Source organism: Salvia splendens, chromosome 16 (assembly GCF_004379255.2).
Source record: "Salvia splendens isolate huo1 chromosome 16, SspV2, whole genome shotgun sequence".
NCBI lineage: Eukaryota > Viridiplantae > Streptophyta > Magnoliopsida > Lamiales > Lamiaceae > Salvia > Salvia splendens.
The window spans coordinates 13,120,295-13,137,523 of NC_056047.1; the positions used below are offsets into that span (position 1 = coordinate 13,120,295).

Below are 17,229 nucleotides of genomic sequence, written 5' to 3' on the forward strand. Positions count from 1 at the left end.
CAACACGGCGATCGGAGCAGGTGGAAAAGAGTGGAAATGGTGAGGAACAACGATTCGATTCACGAATTTGACGGAAACAACAACAATATCAACAGCGGTAAATCGTTGAATTACAATTTGAATGGTGCGGAAAAAGGAATGGAAAATGCTGCTTCTTCCATAGCTGAAGGTACAGTGGCTTCATGGATATGTTCTTCCGAACAATTAATTAAGTAATTAAATAAAATTAATTAGGATAATTTTGACAATTACAATTTTAATCCTTATTTGTGACTTGTTGAACCAAACACTTAAATAAGATAACTCACAATTATCTTAATCTACCAAACACCAATATATATTTCTTAAATAATTGAAACTATGATAAGTATCATGAATTGTAGCATGCCTAGTCGAAACATGACATAGCTACCAAACGGACCTAATAGTTTAGCATTCTGTTTTTTTTCCTAACTTGGAAGTAGATAGAGGGCCCACAACTAAATTCTTCTAATGTTTTCGAATGTAATTTTGAAGCTATTTCATGCTTTTGTCTATTCTTTCACATCCATAGCTGGCCAATAATTATGTACTCATTTTTTTCTCTGATGTGACACTAATGAGAGATTTTGCTGAACTTATTTAAAAGAACTTATAAATAGTAATTCAAGAGTTTAAAAAATATAGGAGTAATATCTTAAGAATTTATGGATTATAAAAATATTTGGATAATCGAGCTAGTAAGTTAAAGAAAGCATAAGTTTTTAAGAGGTATTCATAGCCATAAAGAAACTTTTTTAAGAGAGAGAAATTAAAAGAAAAATGTTGCAAATGTTGAGAATGTGTCAATTGTCTTAATCAAAGAAATAACAAATCATAATAAATTATATTAACATCTTTGATTAGGATAATTGACATCCAATATTTTTTCTTTTATCATCCTACTTTATCCATATTTTCTATTTTTCTCTCATACTTGACCAATTACATACTATTAAACTTTATTTTATCCAAAAACAAAAGGACAATTATTTTTTATGGACAAAGCAAATATATAAAACTAAAACTAACATTCAAATAACTTGTTGAATTCATTCTTATTCACATTTCTTAAAACTCATAAAAATGACTCTTATATTCGTAACTAATAAATTAATTCAAAGAAGGATCAGTTTTAGACGTACTACTTTTCTAGAATTAACACTACTCTTGATATGATGATATAGACCTCACACAAATTTCTACAATAATTTTTATAAGAGCATCCGCAATGGCGGACTTCGCCGCGGAATTCCCACGGATTTATCGGAATTCCGTGGCGGACTTCGCCATTAGGTACGAATGGCGCGGATACGGAATTCTGCTGAGGACGTCGCAGGTCTGCGGCCTTCCGCGAAATTCCGCGTGGAATTCCGCAGGGACGTCCGCCATTGCGTCGACTCCCGCAGAATTCCACGCAGAATTCCGATTTATTTATTATTATTTTTTTGTAATGTCTATATATACTGCTCGTTGTTTATTCCAGAACGATATTATCGAAGAAGTGTGGCAACGTAGGGTCATCGTTGATGTAGTTTTTAATTATTGAAATGTATTTTTTAAAAAAAATTGGTGAAATGTTCTTTTCTTTTTTTTAATGGAATTTTTTCCCTATTTGTGTCGGAATTTTAATTCCGTAACTTGTTTACTTCCGGAAATTGGTTAATTTGTGAATTTGTGATTTTTTTAATGTGGGAATTCTGTCAGGAATTCCGCCATTGTGCGGTGGGAAGTCCTTATGACGCGGCAGAGCAGTGGGAAGTCCTTATGACGTGACAGTGGGAATTCCGCAAGGAAGGGCGCCGGGACATCGGCACCACTGCAGATGACCTGAGGCTTGTTGAGTCGAATGAAAACCGGTTGAAAGTTTGAAACCACAAAAAAACGGATATTCAATAATGTACACTCAGAGACGGAACTTGAAATTTATTTTAAATACAAACCTCTTATTCTAAGCACTTGCATACCTACTCAAAAGACTAACCAGATCTCGAAATACAGCCATTTGAAAATCTCCTTTTGTCAGCAAGAAAATAAAATGAAGAGCGTAGATGAAGAATAAAGCAAGAAGCTACTCTCAAATTTTCCATGACAAAAAATATCTGTCATCTCATCTTGTCTTATCCTCTATAACATTTAATTTAACAATGGAAAAAATTAATAAATAAAAAGAAGTTGCAACATTGATCTAACTAATATGGAGTACTTAAAAAGGATAAACCCCCAACATATATCTATGCAAATAAGCATGTCTGAAAGATCATGGAAACTGGAACGAACCTCCAATTCCAGTAGCGCCCTCCGGGGGAGAGATGGCGACCCAGAGAAGGGATATGGTGATGGCGATGAGGCCCGACCACACAAACACGATGGTGGGGGTCCTTCCTCGTCTCCCCATCAGTCCCTTCGCGAATGGATACAGATGAGCCAACACCCAGAAACTAAAGAACACGCCTCCGAGCAAACGGCTCCACTGCGGTAAGTTGCTGTATATAGTCCGGCTCACGCCAACAGCTATGGCTATCAAGTTGGTCATCATGATGGTGATAGGTGGGATCATCAGCGAGCTCCATTTCAGGATGTACAGATCCGCAAATTCATCATCATTGTCGTCGCCTCCGGATTTTGATGTCAGAGTAAACGAGATCTCGATCCCAGCAATCACCTTCAGTAGACCCTGGAGCACGGCTGCGAGATGAGCGCTCGTGCCTCCGATCAGCCAGAATTGCTCATTACGCCACCACTCCTCTAAGTTGATGCCAGACCATTTTATCTCAAGCACGGCCAACGCGCAAAGTGTCAAGGTGATGACGAGGAGGTACGTGAGGAAGGTCACATCTAAACTCTGGACAATGAACTGACCGGAGAAGAGTGATAGCGCAGGAAGGAAGCAATACACGATCAGGAACAAAGAGGTGAAGGGATAGATACCCACATTCAGGTAAGCAATTCTTTGTAGAATCTTCATTTTTGGACTAGCTAGAATGGCATTGTTACGCGAAAAGAAGATCTCGACTGACCCGGTGGCCCAACGGAGGACTTGATGAAGTCTGTCTGTGAGATTGATAGGAGCAGTGCCACGGAAAGCATCCCTCTTAGTGACGCAATATACAGATTTCCACCCCCGATTGTGCATCCTATATCCTGTCACCACGTCTTCAGTCACTGACCCATAAATCCATCCGACCCGGTTACCCCACTCAGTTTTGTCTTCATACCAACACGAGATCACACTAATGGCTTCAGCAACCGTTGATGCATCAAGGAGTTCCCTAGGAATGGTAAGAGCACCAGGTGGTCGTCCATTCTTTACAGCAGGATGATCGGCAAGTGGTCTCCCTTGGAACTCTGCCACTGGGATGGAATCGATCAGGAAGTTTGAGTTACCAAATCTTTTAGAGAAAAGAGAAGGATTCATTTCATCATCATCGTCATCTCCCATCCTAAGAGCTCTGTGTTCCTCTGGTGCAGTTTTAATAGTTGCAGTCTTCTTCCGTTTAGCAAAACAACAGCTGCAACAACCGGAGTGTTCTTTTGATCGGGGAGGATCAAAGCCATAAAGTGCAGTTCTACGGAAGAGGCATCCAGTTCCAACATAAACTGGACCCTGCAGCCCATCTAGAGCACGCATGTTAACGTCAAAGAACACAGTATTATGATTTGCATAGCGATCAGATGGATCTATTCCCTCAAACCTTTGAGGAAATTGAACATAACAAATACGGTCACCACCACGATCCATCATGAAACACATGCCTTCTCTTATTGCCTGTGAGTTGTAGATGTAGTGATCACAGTCAAGATTCAAAATGAATGGGCCATTAGACATTATGGCTGAAGCTCTAACCAGAGCATTCATGGCCCCGGCCTTCTTATTGTGATCATATCCAGGACGCTTTTCACGAGAAACATAGACAAGCAGGGGTAGCCGAATATCAACTTCTGTAAAATCAAGTGGGCTATTATCAACAGTTCCATTTAGAGGATCATCACTTGGGGGTTTCAACATGACCTGCAGTTTACGTATTTGCAAGTGTCAATGAATCAACAATACAAAGAAGTTAAGAGGGATGAACTAAGTACTCTTCCTCAGTGAAAAGCAATTTATACAAGTAACAATAGTTCATGCCTTTAAAGGAAACTCCCTAAATAATCAATAAGTAGGCAAAGTGCAGTTTCAATTTCATAGAGGTTCTACATAAAAGTAGGAAAACCGTATTATGCTGAAACAATACGGCTGCAATCTTGAAGGATGTATATATATATATATATATATATATATATATATATATATATATATATATATATATATATATACATCCCTGTATATATATACTCCCTCCGTCCCACGTTACTTGAGGCATTTCTTTTCGGCACGAGATTTAAGAAAGTTGTGTTTAGTGAGTTAAATAAAGTAGATGGGAGAATAAAGTAAAAGAAAGAATAAAGTATGTGAGATTGGATGTTTTGTTTTTAATCAAAAAAGGAAATGACTCAAGTAACTTGGAACAACCCAAAAAGGAATACGACTCAAGTAACTTGGGACGGAGGGAGTACCAAATAGTCCACATCATTTGAGTAGAAAAATTAACAAATATAAAGAGCATATACCTGTATTATTCCTGCATGGTCACCCCTAGAGTGTTCCGGACCAGAAACCATCCAAGTTCCTGGCCAGTGAGTCCCATCTGCCATCCAAGTTGCTTTAGAGACCTTTAAAGGTTCTAATATTTCATCCGCAGCAGTCTGTCTCCTAAGCTTCATGGCCTTGATTTCTTCTCTAGCATTATATGCATCAGAACGACGCCGAATTGAATCAGGAAGACCATTGATCCGAACCTTGAATTCATCGTACTCACGCTTAACCCTTCTGCGATCCTTTACAAAATCAGGGCGCACTTTATTCTTAAATGGGTCTTTTTTCAGGCCGAAATAAGACTCTGGATTTCTTGGTTCAATATCATGTTTTCGACAGAATGGCACCCACAAGTTAGCAAAACTTGCAGCTTCTGCCATTGCCTCGAATGTCAAGAGGGCACCTCCATCATCTGAAACATAACAGGAGAGCTTCTCGACAGGGTAATCAGCAGCAAGAATAGACAGAATAGTGTTTGCCGTAACAAGTGGAGGTTCTTTTTCTGGATCAGCAGTAGAAACAAATATATCTATTCCCGGAAGATCAGATTTTCCAGTTGGATTGGCAGGGCTTGGTGTTTCAAACTTCTCTTTCAACACGTTAAGATCAGTAGCACGATTAACAGGGCAGAGCTTCGGAAGTTGGTCGAGTAACCAGGAGAAGGCAAACCATATCTCACAGATGATAGACATCAACCACAGCCACCTTGCATCCTCGTTAGGATGGCTGATCCTCCATTGCAAAAATAGACCAAGAATAACCATACGGATAAAAATTAACAGTCTGGAGGAAGAAGAAATGAAGAGGGATGCTTGTCAGCTTTTATACCATATCCATTCAAATTTATACAGATGGGTTATACCAATCAAAACAATAATAATGAGAACAAATGAGAAGGCAAATAAAAATGTTCATAAAAAATTCTACTGAGAAAATGGAACTTAAATTCTGCATCAACCATCATGACCTTACAGGAATATGTTAAAATCATTTACTACAGCTAGAGGATTTCTTGTATAGGTTTCAAGGTAGTTTCATAGCCACATTGTAAATGTACAACCCCACCAAATCTGTGACTGAGCCTAGAGTGACACCACAAATTTGCTCAATGCCCTATGTAGATTTTGGGAATACATCTGGCTTATGAACAATAACAGACAACATAAACAATTCAAGTATGCTCAGCCAAAAATGTGAAACTTGAATTTCTACATTATCATCTAGTATACCTTACGATTTCCTTAGTTAAAATACCTGATCAATCAATTCAATATAAAAATACACAATGATAATCTGAAAATGCTTTTAAGCAAAATACAAAAAACAAAATTAGCAAGCTTATTTACCGATAAGGACTGAGTACTGCAGCTGGTATCTTCAGTTTACGGGTTAGAGGTCTCCATGGCTTGTTCAAAAGTTCTGGAGGCTCGCCTGTTTCATCATTTTTCTCTTCACTGAATCCTCCATCTTTTGGCCATATGGCATTACCATATCCATAGGTACCCTTAGTCTCAAACAACCATCTATTGTGATCAAAATCCGCCCCTGTTTGGCTCCTCATCAAGCCAGACTGGCTCCGCACTATTGCTGATCTGTTGGCTGATTTCATCAAGGACAACCTCCTTTCCATTTTTGACATTCCAGAATTTGATGGAAGAGGCAATGGCTGACCAGGCTCAGCTGACTCATCGGGCAATTCTGTATTCTTATATGGCTCTTTACAACCAGGACAGATGCTTCCACCAGCCTTAACAGAATCAATAAAGCAATCCCTGCATATCTTGAAATCACATTCACATGGAAGAATATCTTCACCCCTCTCGTCACTCATAACTTTTCCATCGCAGCCCTGTATAGCACAGGACGAACCTTTTGCCCCAGCCATCTGAGGATGGTTTGCTTCAGATTCAATCACCTTGTCCATCAAGTGGGCACGAGTAACACTGTTGTATCCTCCAGTAAACAAAGAGCTAGACACATATTGCTCCTCGACCCTCTGTGAAATTGGAGGATCCCCCCTAATGGCTAAAGAATCCATTGGTTGATTATCAGGTGTTGGTGGTATCTGCACTGTGTACTCTGCAAACTCAGCACCACTTATCTCACTATCGAGACTATCCCTTGACAAGTTCACATATCTGCCCGACGATGTTCTTCTTGTGAAGGTTACACTGGGAGGAATCGGGCCCCTCCCTGACTGCGAATCAGATGGCCTGAAGGATCTTCCTGCCATTACCAATACCAATCTATGCAATAACAATTATCTACTCACCAAAACCTGAAGCATATCAAAGAGCCAAACATTAAATATGTTTAGCTAAGTTATGAAAAACAAACATTATATATTTTGCAAACTGCCCAATTAATCTGGACCATTTTTTAAATCAAAATTCTTTTTCTGATCATCTTTTTTTAAGTGAAACCCACCATTTGTATACAACCATTTTGAACCCTAAAATTAATATTCACTTCATTAACGTATTTATAGACTTCGAATTTTGTCAGCAACCTCAATTATTTAGAGGAAAAAATGTGTAACAAAACACTAACTAGACCTATTACTAGATCAATTAAAAAGTATTAGAATTTGTCAAATCTTCCTAAGATGTAACATGTAAAATTATTAATCTATTACTAGATCAATCAAAAGTATTAGTACTAGAATTTTGCAGACTGCACAATTATCAAAGAATCTAAATACTCCACTAAACTGATTGATCTCATCACGAAGATAATCAAGCTAGGTTAAAACCAGATTTCAGCGTATTGGTAAATACATGGAATATGTTATAGAATATAGATACATTGCAACCAAAACTACAAAATCATTACTGACTCCAACCGGATGGAACAACGAGAATGCTTGTCATATTTCAAGTGCAAACACTACTTGAAGTAGAGAATTTGCAGACAAGCTATTTAAAGAAGAAATCCAAGGAATTTTGAGCTGCAGATTGCACAGGGTGTAAACTATTTATTCAATCAAAATCAAAATCCAGCATTTCTTTCTTCAGGAAAAGTAAAAAGCAGCTGCTCTTTTGGCCAAATTCAAAACTTGCCGATAAAAGAATGCCACAAAATAGTTGGGTAAAGTCTAGATAATTTCAACAACAAAAACTAAAGTTGTCTATTTTTGTAAAAGAATAGATATAAGATATCACTTCATGCACACCTAAAGATCTCAATCTTCAAAACACAAAACACCTCAAGTCGAAAGATGATGAGCAGATCAAGAAGAAAAAGTGTTGAAAACCAAACCAAAGACTCGATTTCATGAAAAAAACAGTATAATAGAAACCTAACACATTCAAACGGCAGTAACAGAATCCAGATATAAATTTGGATAGTTTTATACACTAATCCAACAGAATGACACTTATTCTGGACAATGAGCAAAAATTAAGATAGTAGAACGTCACAAACAGATGAGATCTGAATATAGAAGACAAAAACTATACCTGTGAGAAATTAAAAACTTAAAATGGAAATAATCTAGCTCATCGAGAAAAGTTGATTTTGCGGCGCTGTCTTATAAAATTGAAACATGAAGAAGCAAAGTAGGTTGTATATTCAGTTGCTCGTTTGTGTTGTTGAATGTGAAAAAATGGCGGAAAATGGGCAAAGTGTTGAAGCGGATAATTGAACTTTATCCATTCGTTTTTGCCGTTTTGAGCGCTTGAGTTTTGAAATTGAACAAGGAGATGTGACGGACAGTGAGGCGAAGATTGGGGCACAAGGTCTGGATCCTCTGCTTCTACCCCATATCTCTTATTCTACACATGCCTTTTCTCACCTTACACCTGTCATTCGTCTACACGTTTTCACTTTTTTGTTTATTCAATTTAATTACATTTTTCATTTTTTATTCTCTGAATTTTTATTTTTTAACATTGATACAGAAACACTTCAAATCTTCTATAATTCTACTACTTATTCAAAGGAGTGAGTAATATTTTTACTTAAATTCTTCATTTTCTTATACTAGGTTAAATTTTTAAAGAATACGCATATCGAGGACAGAATATTGCGACTAATATATTTTCCCCTGTATGCTACACAAAAATATTCTACCTTATTACAATTTACAAATAAGTAGTGCTTTATTCGCGTCTATAGAATTGAATCATTGATCAATTTTTCAGAAAAAAAAAGAAGATATTCATGGAATGGGTTTTAGCCAAAAAAAAATGAACGTCATGAATGTAATTAGGACTAAAGTGAACATAGTGATGGAAAAGTAATCATATAAGAGATTTGTCATTAGGGAAAATTATGATACAGTGGGATACAAAATTAATTATATCCTAGTGGAAAATAAAAGTGTAATAATGTTTTAGAATAGAAAAATGAGACATCATCAAAGATGGGAAAGGGAAAGCATATCATTATGCATAAGTTAAAATAAGTAGTTTGTGTGCTCAAGTTTCACAATATTTCATAAAAATATAGTACTGCATATTTTAATAAATTCTCAACTTTTGAGATGTTTTGAAAATATTATTAAATTAAAAATTTAATAAATTGAATGATGAGTCATCTAACAAAATATGTATTAGTACTATTTGAATTTTTATATACAGTAGATTTTTTCTCCATTAAGAATCGTAGTAAGGATAGTTTATGTCACAAAGTTTGGTGTTTTGTAATAGAGAATTACAAATTTAGTCTTTATACTTTACTATATGTATTCTGTTGTCTTCATAATAATTTTTTTCACATATCTCTAAATTTGATGTAATATTGCTAGAAGATTATTTGACTTTTTAAAATATTTTTTTGGTCGAAATATTCCTTAGGCACAAGGCATACAAAGGCAAACAATCTTCAATTTTTTTAAATTTTGGCAAACAAAGACTCATTAGTCATATTACTTGTCTTTTCACCCATTTCATTTATGTGAAATTATAACTTGAGGAATCTCTGAATTATGATGAGATAGAGCTCACGCAGTAAAACTTTTATAAGGCCGCTTGAGTCAAACGATTACCGGTTGAAACCACGATGAAATGGATATTCAACTATATCTACGCAAGCACAGAGATATTAATAAAGAAGGAAATTGAAATTTATTTAAAATAATTTCGAAATATTTTATGCAATTGCGTACCTAGACAAAAACCTAACTAGATCTTGAGATAAAAATCATTAGATAATCACTTCTTGTGAGCAATAGAATAAAATGAAGAATGCAGATAGTAAGCAGCTACTATTAAATTTTCCATGACAGAAAATGTGTCATCTCATCTGGTCTTATCCTCTAGAGACATTTGATTAAATATAACCATGCCAAAAATAAACAAATAAAATCAAAGTGTAACATTGATACTCAAAAAGAAATATCTATGCCAGTGAAAGATCATGGAAACTGGAACGAACCTCCAATTCCAGTAGCGCCCTCCGGGGGAGAGATGGCGACCCAGAGAAGGGATATGGTGATGGCGATGAGGCCCGACCACACAAACACGATGGTGGGGGTCCTTCCTCGTCTCCCCATCAGTCCCTTCGCGAATGGATACAGATGAGCCAACACCCAGAAACTAAAGAACACGCCTCCGAGCAAACGGCTCCACTGCGGTAAGTTGCTGTATATAGTCCGGCTCACGCCAACAGCTATGGCTATCAAGTTGGTCATCATGATGGTGATAGGTGGGATCATCAGCGAGCTCCATTTCAGGATGTACAGATCCGCAAATTCATCATCATTGTCGTCGCCTCCGGATTTTGATGTCAGAGTAAACGAGATCTCGATCCCAGCAATCACCTTCAGTAGACCCTGGAGCACGGCTGCGAGATGAGCGCTCGTGCCTCCGATCAGCCAGAATTGCTCATTACGCCACCACTCCTCTAAGTTGATGCCCGACCATTTTATCTCAAGCACGGCCAACGCGCAAAGTGTCAAGGTGATGACGAGGAGGTACGTGAGGAAGGTCACATCTAGACTCTGGACAATGAACTGACCGGAGAAGAGTGATAGCGCAGGAAGGAAGCAATACACGATCAGGAACAAAGAGGTGAAGGGATAGATACCCACATTCAGGTAAGCAATTCTTTGTAGAATCTTCATTTTTGGACTAGCTAGAATGGCATTGTTACGCGAAAAGAAGATCTCGACTGACCCGGTGGCCCAACGGAGGACTTGATGAAGTCTGTCTGTGAGATTGATAGGAGCAGTGCCACGGAAAGCATCCCTCTTAGTGACGCAATATACAGATTTCCACCCCCGATTGTGCATCCTATATCCTGTCACCACGTCTTCAGTCACTGACCCATAAATCCATCCGACCCGGTTACCCCACTCAGTTTTGTCTTCATACCAACACGAGATCACACTAATGGCTTCAGCAACCGTTGATGCATCAAGGAGTTCCCTAGGAATGGTAAGAGCACCAGGTGGCCGTCCGTTCTTTACAGCAGGATGATCGGCAAGTGGTCTCCCTTGGAACTCTGCCACTGGAATGGAATCGATCAGGAAGCTAGAGTTACCAAATCTTTTAGAGAAAAGAGAAGGATTCATTTCATCATCATCGTCATCTCCCATCCTAAGAGCTCTGTGTTCCTCTGGTGCAGTTTTAATAGTTGCAGTCTTCTTCCGTTTAGCAAAACAACAGCTGCAACAACCGGAGTGTTCTTTTGATCGGGGAGGATCAAAGCCATAAAGTGCAGTTCTACGGAAGAGGCATCCAGTTCCAACATAAACTGGACCCTGCAGCCCATCTAGAGCACGCATGTTAACGTCAAAGAACACAGTATTATGATTTGCATAGCGATCAGATGGATCTATTCCCTCAAACCTTTGAGGAAATTGAACATAGCAAATACGGTCTCCACCACGATCCATCATAAAACACATGCCTTCTCTTATTGCCTGTGAGTTATAGATGTAGTGATCGCAGTCAAGATTCAAAATGAATGGGCCATTAGACATGATGGCTGAAGCTCGAACGAGAGCATTCATGGCCCCTGCCTTCTTATTGTGATCATATCCTGGACGCTTTTCTCGAGAAACATAGACAAGGAGGGGTAGCCGAATGTCAACTTCTGTAAAATCAAGTGGGATACTATCATCAGTACCATTTAGAGGATCATCACTTGGTGGTTTCAACATGACCTGCACTTTGGTAGTTACAAAAGTGTTAATGAATCAACAATACAAAGAAGTTAAGAGGGATGAACTAAATACAGTTTCTCAGTGAAAAGCAAGTAAAAATAGTTCAAGCCTTCAAAAAAATCCCTAAATAATCATTAAGCATGGAAAATAGTTGCTTGCCAAAGTGCAAAAACATTGTTTTCACAGCTCCTCAGAATTGTTTAATTATACCTACATCAATACTGCAATTAAAGGCGATTTATGAGTCCGAAGTGATAATTTAGTCAACTGGTTCAGAAACATGTTATGCTAAAACGAAATGGGAACAATCTTGAAGGACTTAAATGTACATACCTATATCCAAATTATTTGAGCAGAAAATTTAATAAATATAAAGAGCATATACCTGTATTATTCCTGCATGGTCACCCCTAGAGTGTTCCGGACCAGAAACCACCCAAGTTCCCGGCCAGTGAGTCCCATCTGCCATCCAAGTTGCTTTAGAGACCTTTAAAGGTTCTAATATTTCATCCGCAGCAGTCTGTCTCCGAAGCTTCATGGCCTTGATTTCTTCTCTAGCATTATATGCATCAGAGCGACGCCGAATTGAATCAGGAAGACCATTGATCCGAACCTTGAATTCATCGTACTCACGCTTAACCCTTCTGCGATCCTTTACAAAATCCGGGCGCACTTTATTCTTAAATGGGTCTTTTTTCAGGCCGAAATAAGACTCTGGATTTCTTGGTTCAATATCATGTTTTCGACAGAATGGCACCCACAAGTTAGCAAAACTTGCAGCTTCTGCCATGGCCTCAAAAGTCAAGAGGGCTCCTCCATCATCTGAAACATAACAGGAGAGCTTCTCGACAGGGTAATCAGCAGCAAGAATAGACATAATAGTGTTTGCCGTAACAAGTGGAGGTTCTTTTTCTGGATCAGCAGTAGAAACAAATATATCTATTCCCGGAAGATCAGATTTTCCAGTTGGATTGGCAGGGCTAGGTGTTTCAAACTTCTCTTTCAAAACATTGAGATCAGTAGCACGATTAACAGGGCAGAGCTTCGGAAGTTGGTCGAGTAACCAGGAGAAGGCAAACCAAATCTCACAGATGATAGACATCAACCACAGCCACCTTGCATCCTCGTTAGGATGGCTGATTCTCCATTCCAAAAATAGAGCAAGAATAACCATACGGACCAAAATTAATAGTCTGGAGGAAGAAGAATGAAGAGGGATGCTTGTCAGCTTTTATACCATATCCATTCAAATTTATACAGATGGGTTATACCCAATTGAAATAATAGAAATAAGAACAAACGAAAAAAAAGCCAAAAAGGTACTTAAAAGTTCAGAATCATTTATCACTGCTAGGGGGTTTCTTGTATAGATTTCAATGTAGTCTTATAACCACATTGTAAATGCACAACCCAACAATATCTGGTTGTGAACAATAACAGACAATTTAAATTATTCAAGAAGTATCATCAGGTAAGAAATGAATTACTTGAATTTCTACATTATATCTAATGCACCTTATGATTTACTTTGTGAATATGCGTGATCAGTCTATTCAAGATAGAAAAAATTGTACGAAAACACAGATTGAAAATCTGAAAATGCTATCAAGCAAAATATAAAAACAAAATTAGCCAACGTTTTTACCTATATGGACTGAGTACTGCAGCTGGTATCTTCAGTTTACGGGTTAGAGGTCTCCATGGCTTGTTGAAAAGTTCTGGAGGCTCGCCTGTTTCGTCATTTTGATCTTCACTTAATCCCCCATCTTTTGGCCATATGGCATTACCATATCCATAGGTACCCTTAGTCTCAAACAACCATCTATTATGATCAAAATCCGTCCCCGCTTGGCTCCTCATTAATCCAGACTGGCTCCGCACTATTGCAGACCTGTTGGCTGATTTCATTAAGGACAACCTCCTTTCCATTTTTGACATTCCAGCATTAGATGGAAGAGGCAATGGCTGACCAGGCTCAGCTGACTCATCGGGCAATTCTGTATTCTTATATGGCTCTTTACAGCCGGGACAGATGCCTCCACCAGCCTTGACAGAATCAACGAAGCAATCCCTGCATATCTTGAAATCACATTCACATGGAAGAATATCTTCACCCCTCTCGTCACTCATAACATTTCCATCGCAGCCCTGTATAGCACAGGACGAACCTTTTGCCCCGGCCATCTGAGGATGGTTTGCTTCAGATTCAATCACCTTGTCCATTAAGTGGGCACGAGTAACACTGTTGTATCCTCCAGTAAACAAAGAGCTAGACACATATTGCTCCTCGACCCTCTGTGAAATTGGAGGATCCCCCCTAATGGCTAAAGAATCCATTGGTTGATTATCAGGTGTTGGTGGTATCTGCACTGTGTACTCCGCAAACTCAGCACCACTTATCTCACTATCGAGACTATCCCTTGACAAGTTCACATATCTGCCCGACGATGTTCTTCTTGTGAAGGTTACACTGGGAGGAATCGGGCCCCTCCCTGACTGCGAATCAGAGGGCCTGAAGGATCTTCCTGCCATTACCAATCTATGCAATAACAAAGTATCTACTCACCAGAATCTGAAACATACAAAGAGCCAAACATCAATTTTTTAACTAAATTATGAAACACAAACATGATATATTTCGCTAACGGTCCGATTATTTTTCAGCATTTTTTAAATCAAACATTCTTTCTCCGACCATCTTTTTTAAAGTGAAAACCACCATCCCAAGACCTTTATCATACCTAAATTGAATATAGCTTCAAAACACTCTCTTTCTACAACGTTACTCATTCATTTTCTACAAGAAAAGCAAAAAGCAGCTGCTTTTTTGGCCAAATTCAAATCTTTGCCAGTAAAAGAAGTATATAAAATAGTTGTGCAAAGTCGAGATAATCTCAACCACAAAAAAAAGTTAACTATTTTCTGCAAAGAACAGATATCAGAGATCACACCATGTGCACCTAATGATCTCAATCTTCAAAACACAAAACACCTCAACTCGAAAGAAGATGAGCAGATGAAGAAGTAAAACGCAAGGAAAGGTGTTGAAAACGTGTGAGCAAGAAGAAGATCGTGTATGTACAACAAGAAAATGGAAAGAAATATATCACATCATCTATGCTACTCAGTCTACTTAAAGGAAGCGAAGACAATTTCTTCGTATAAAAACAATGAAACGGCCTCCCCCCCCCCCCCCCAAGACGAGTAAGAAACTTTCAAACGCTAGAATTTATAAATATGCCATTTATACATACGGCAATATACATTCATTTCCCACACACACACACGGTTTGCAATCAAATTTACAACTGTATCACACTTGCTATATGTGACCCGGTCACTAGTTAGCCCCCTCTCTCTCTCTCTAAATTTTCCAAACCAAACCAAACCATAGACTCAGTTTGATAAAAAAAAAACAGTATAATAGAAACCTAACGCATTCAAACGGCATTAAACAGCCGGCTAAATTTCCCACTTCGGCGAAGAAACCCATATACAAATTTGGATCTTTTTATACACTAATCCTACAGAATGACACTTCATTCTAGACAATGAGCTAAAAATTCAAAAAGACGAGATCTGAATATTCAAGACAAAAACTATACCTGTGAAAAATTAAAATTATAAAAGGAAATAATCTAGCTCATCGAGAAAAGTTTATGTTGCGTTTGGAATTGAAACATGAAGAAGCAAGGTAGGTTGTATGTTCAGTTGTTCGTTTTTGTTGAATGTGAAACAATGGTGGAAATGGTGGTGGGGCAAAGTGTTTAAGCGAAGAATTGAACTTTTTCTATTCCTTTTAGCCGTTTATTAGTGATTGAGTTTTGAAATTGAAACAAGGTGTGTGTTGATAGAGATTGGACGGACAGTGAGGCGAAGATTGAGGTTAATAGTGGGAATGTCTTCGAACAAGATCCGGATCCTCTGCTACTACCCCTACCTCCTTACCCTATACCTTCCTTTTGTTTCCTCACACGTGTCATTCATCTACACTCTATTTTCTTGTTTATTAAATTCCATTAAATTCTTTTATTATTGACTCATTTCAGATTTTTTTACATTTATGTTCAGGTATAAATTACTCCATAAAGCTATCACGTTCTTTTAATATTGAGTTAATTTGATTGTCGAAGTACTTTATAATATTTCAATACTAATATTTCAATACTAATATTTTTACTTAAATTCATTATTTTCTTTTACCAGGTTTAAAATTTTTAAGAATGCATATTACTGGAAATAAGCATAGTGTTTGCTGAAAACAAAAAATGAAGTAGTTAAAAATCATTTTTCAAGATAAATTTAAAGGAGAAGTGAAGACGAGGAAAAAATATTTATGGAATATTCTGAATTATATTGTGTCGTGATATCTCAAATTCCATCCTAATCTGGATTTGATATTCTAAAATTCACAATTTTAAAATTAAGGAGTTTTCGTCTGCAAATGTAAGAGATACGATAATAGAAAGATTGAAATAATTATCCTCGAAGTTTAATATTGTTTGGTGGATATTTACTTTAATGATAGGGACCCTCTAAAAAATCAAATTTTTGTCCGACCAACTAAATTATTGGTTCAATAAAGGTAGCGAAATTTAAAAATTTTGAATTTAAAATGAATATTCTACTGTAGAAAGAATTATTTGAATATTTTTTCCGTTGCCATAAATTGCAAAGAGAAAATGAAATTTTCCTACAAGACCGAAAGAAGAAGATACACTATATGTTTATTTGAAGTTTGGTTAAACTGTGAGAAATCAGTGAAGATTATGCTAAGATTATGAGAAGATTGTGAAATCAATTTAGAATGATTCCTTCCTAATTTAAAGTTAGGGTAAATCATATAGAGATCATACCATATGTACATATCTCCTTGCCTATTTAGGTGTGTATCTTCATACCATTGAACATACTTGAATAAATAAAAAGAAAAGCTTTCTTCAACATGGCATCAGAGCCTAATAAACGAATGCTCAGAATATAGATTCATCATCGCCCGATACCTGTCCCGACCAGAAGGCGGACAACCGGCGAGTACCTGAAAATGGCAGAAGGAGACGATGTCAAAACCGGCGACATTAAACTTAAAGCAAGCAAGAATGTTACAGCAGCATTCAAGCTGAACGGAAGAAACTATCCCCTATGGGCTCGATTGATGTGAGTAGCCATCGAGAGTAGAAGGCCACTACGACACATCACCGGGGTGCCGAAGCCCCCAAAGCCAACCGATAAAGAACATATGGAGTGGGAGGAGACCGATTTAGTGGTCTTCTCCTGGATCGTAGACAACATGGAGATTGAAATCGTCGGAGATTTCGCACATCACCAAAGTGCGAAGGCAATCTGGGATAGCCTAGCCGTGGCGTACCAAAGTACGTCGGACTCATATATGATATACGACCTGGAGGACAAGGCCAGCCGAATCGTCCAAGGAGACATGGATCTGGAGACTTACTGGAGGACACTA

The 17,229-nt window shown here is 37.9% G+C and overlaps 2 protein-coding genes across 6 annotated transcripts; both read right to left on the bottom strand.

Annotated features, from left to right (window-relative positions):
- Nucleotides 1-2,070: 2,070 nt before the first annotated feature.
- LOC121771686 (cellulose synthase-like protein D3) lies at nt 2,071-8,387 on the bottom strand. The gene is made up of 4 exons (XM_042168534.1): nt 8,113-8,387; nt 6,001-6,932; nt 4,630-5,437; nt 2,071-4,030 (listed from the first exon to the last, which is right to left on the bottom strand). The coding sequence occupies exons 2-4, from the start codon at nt 6,885-6,887 to the stop codon at nt 2,279-2,281; spliced, it is 3,447 nt and encodes a 1,148-aa protein (XP_042024468.1). The 5' UTR covers nt 6,888-6,932; nt 8,113-8,387; the 3' UTR covers nt 2,071-2,278.
- LOC121771685 (cellulose synthase-like protein D3) lies at nt 2,071-15,612 on the bottom strand. 5 transcript variants are annotated; one of them, XM_042168530.1, is made up of 4 exons: nt 13,408-14,958; nt 12,148-12,955; nt 10,010-11,762; nt 2,071-2,277 (listed from the first exon to the last, which is right to left on the bottom strand). In XM_042168530.1, exons 1-3 carry the CDS (start codon nt 14,292-14,294, stop codon nt 10,011-10,013), a joined length of 3,447 nt encoding a protein of 1,148 aa, XP_042024464.1. In that variant the 5' UTR covers nt 14,295-14,958; the 3' UTR covers nt 2,071-2,277; nt 10,010. The 5 variants fall into 5 exon arrangements, with proteins under 5 accessions (XP_042024464.1, XP_042024463.1, XP_042024467.1 ...); XM_042168529.1 differs by lacking the exon at nt 2,071-2,277 and adding an exon at nt 15,368-15,612 and having other exon boundaries at nt 9,830-11,762; nt 13,408-14,334; XM_042168533.1 differs by lacking the exon at nt 2,071-2,277 and having other exon boundaries at nt 9,830-11,762; nt 13,408-14,334; nt 14,723-14,958.
- Nucleotides 15,613-17,229: the final 1,617 nt, after the last annotated feature.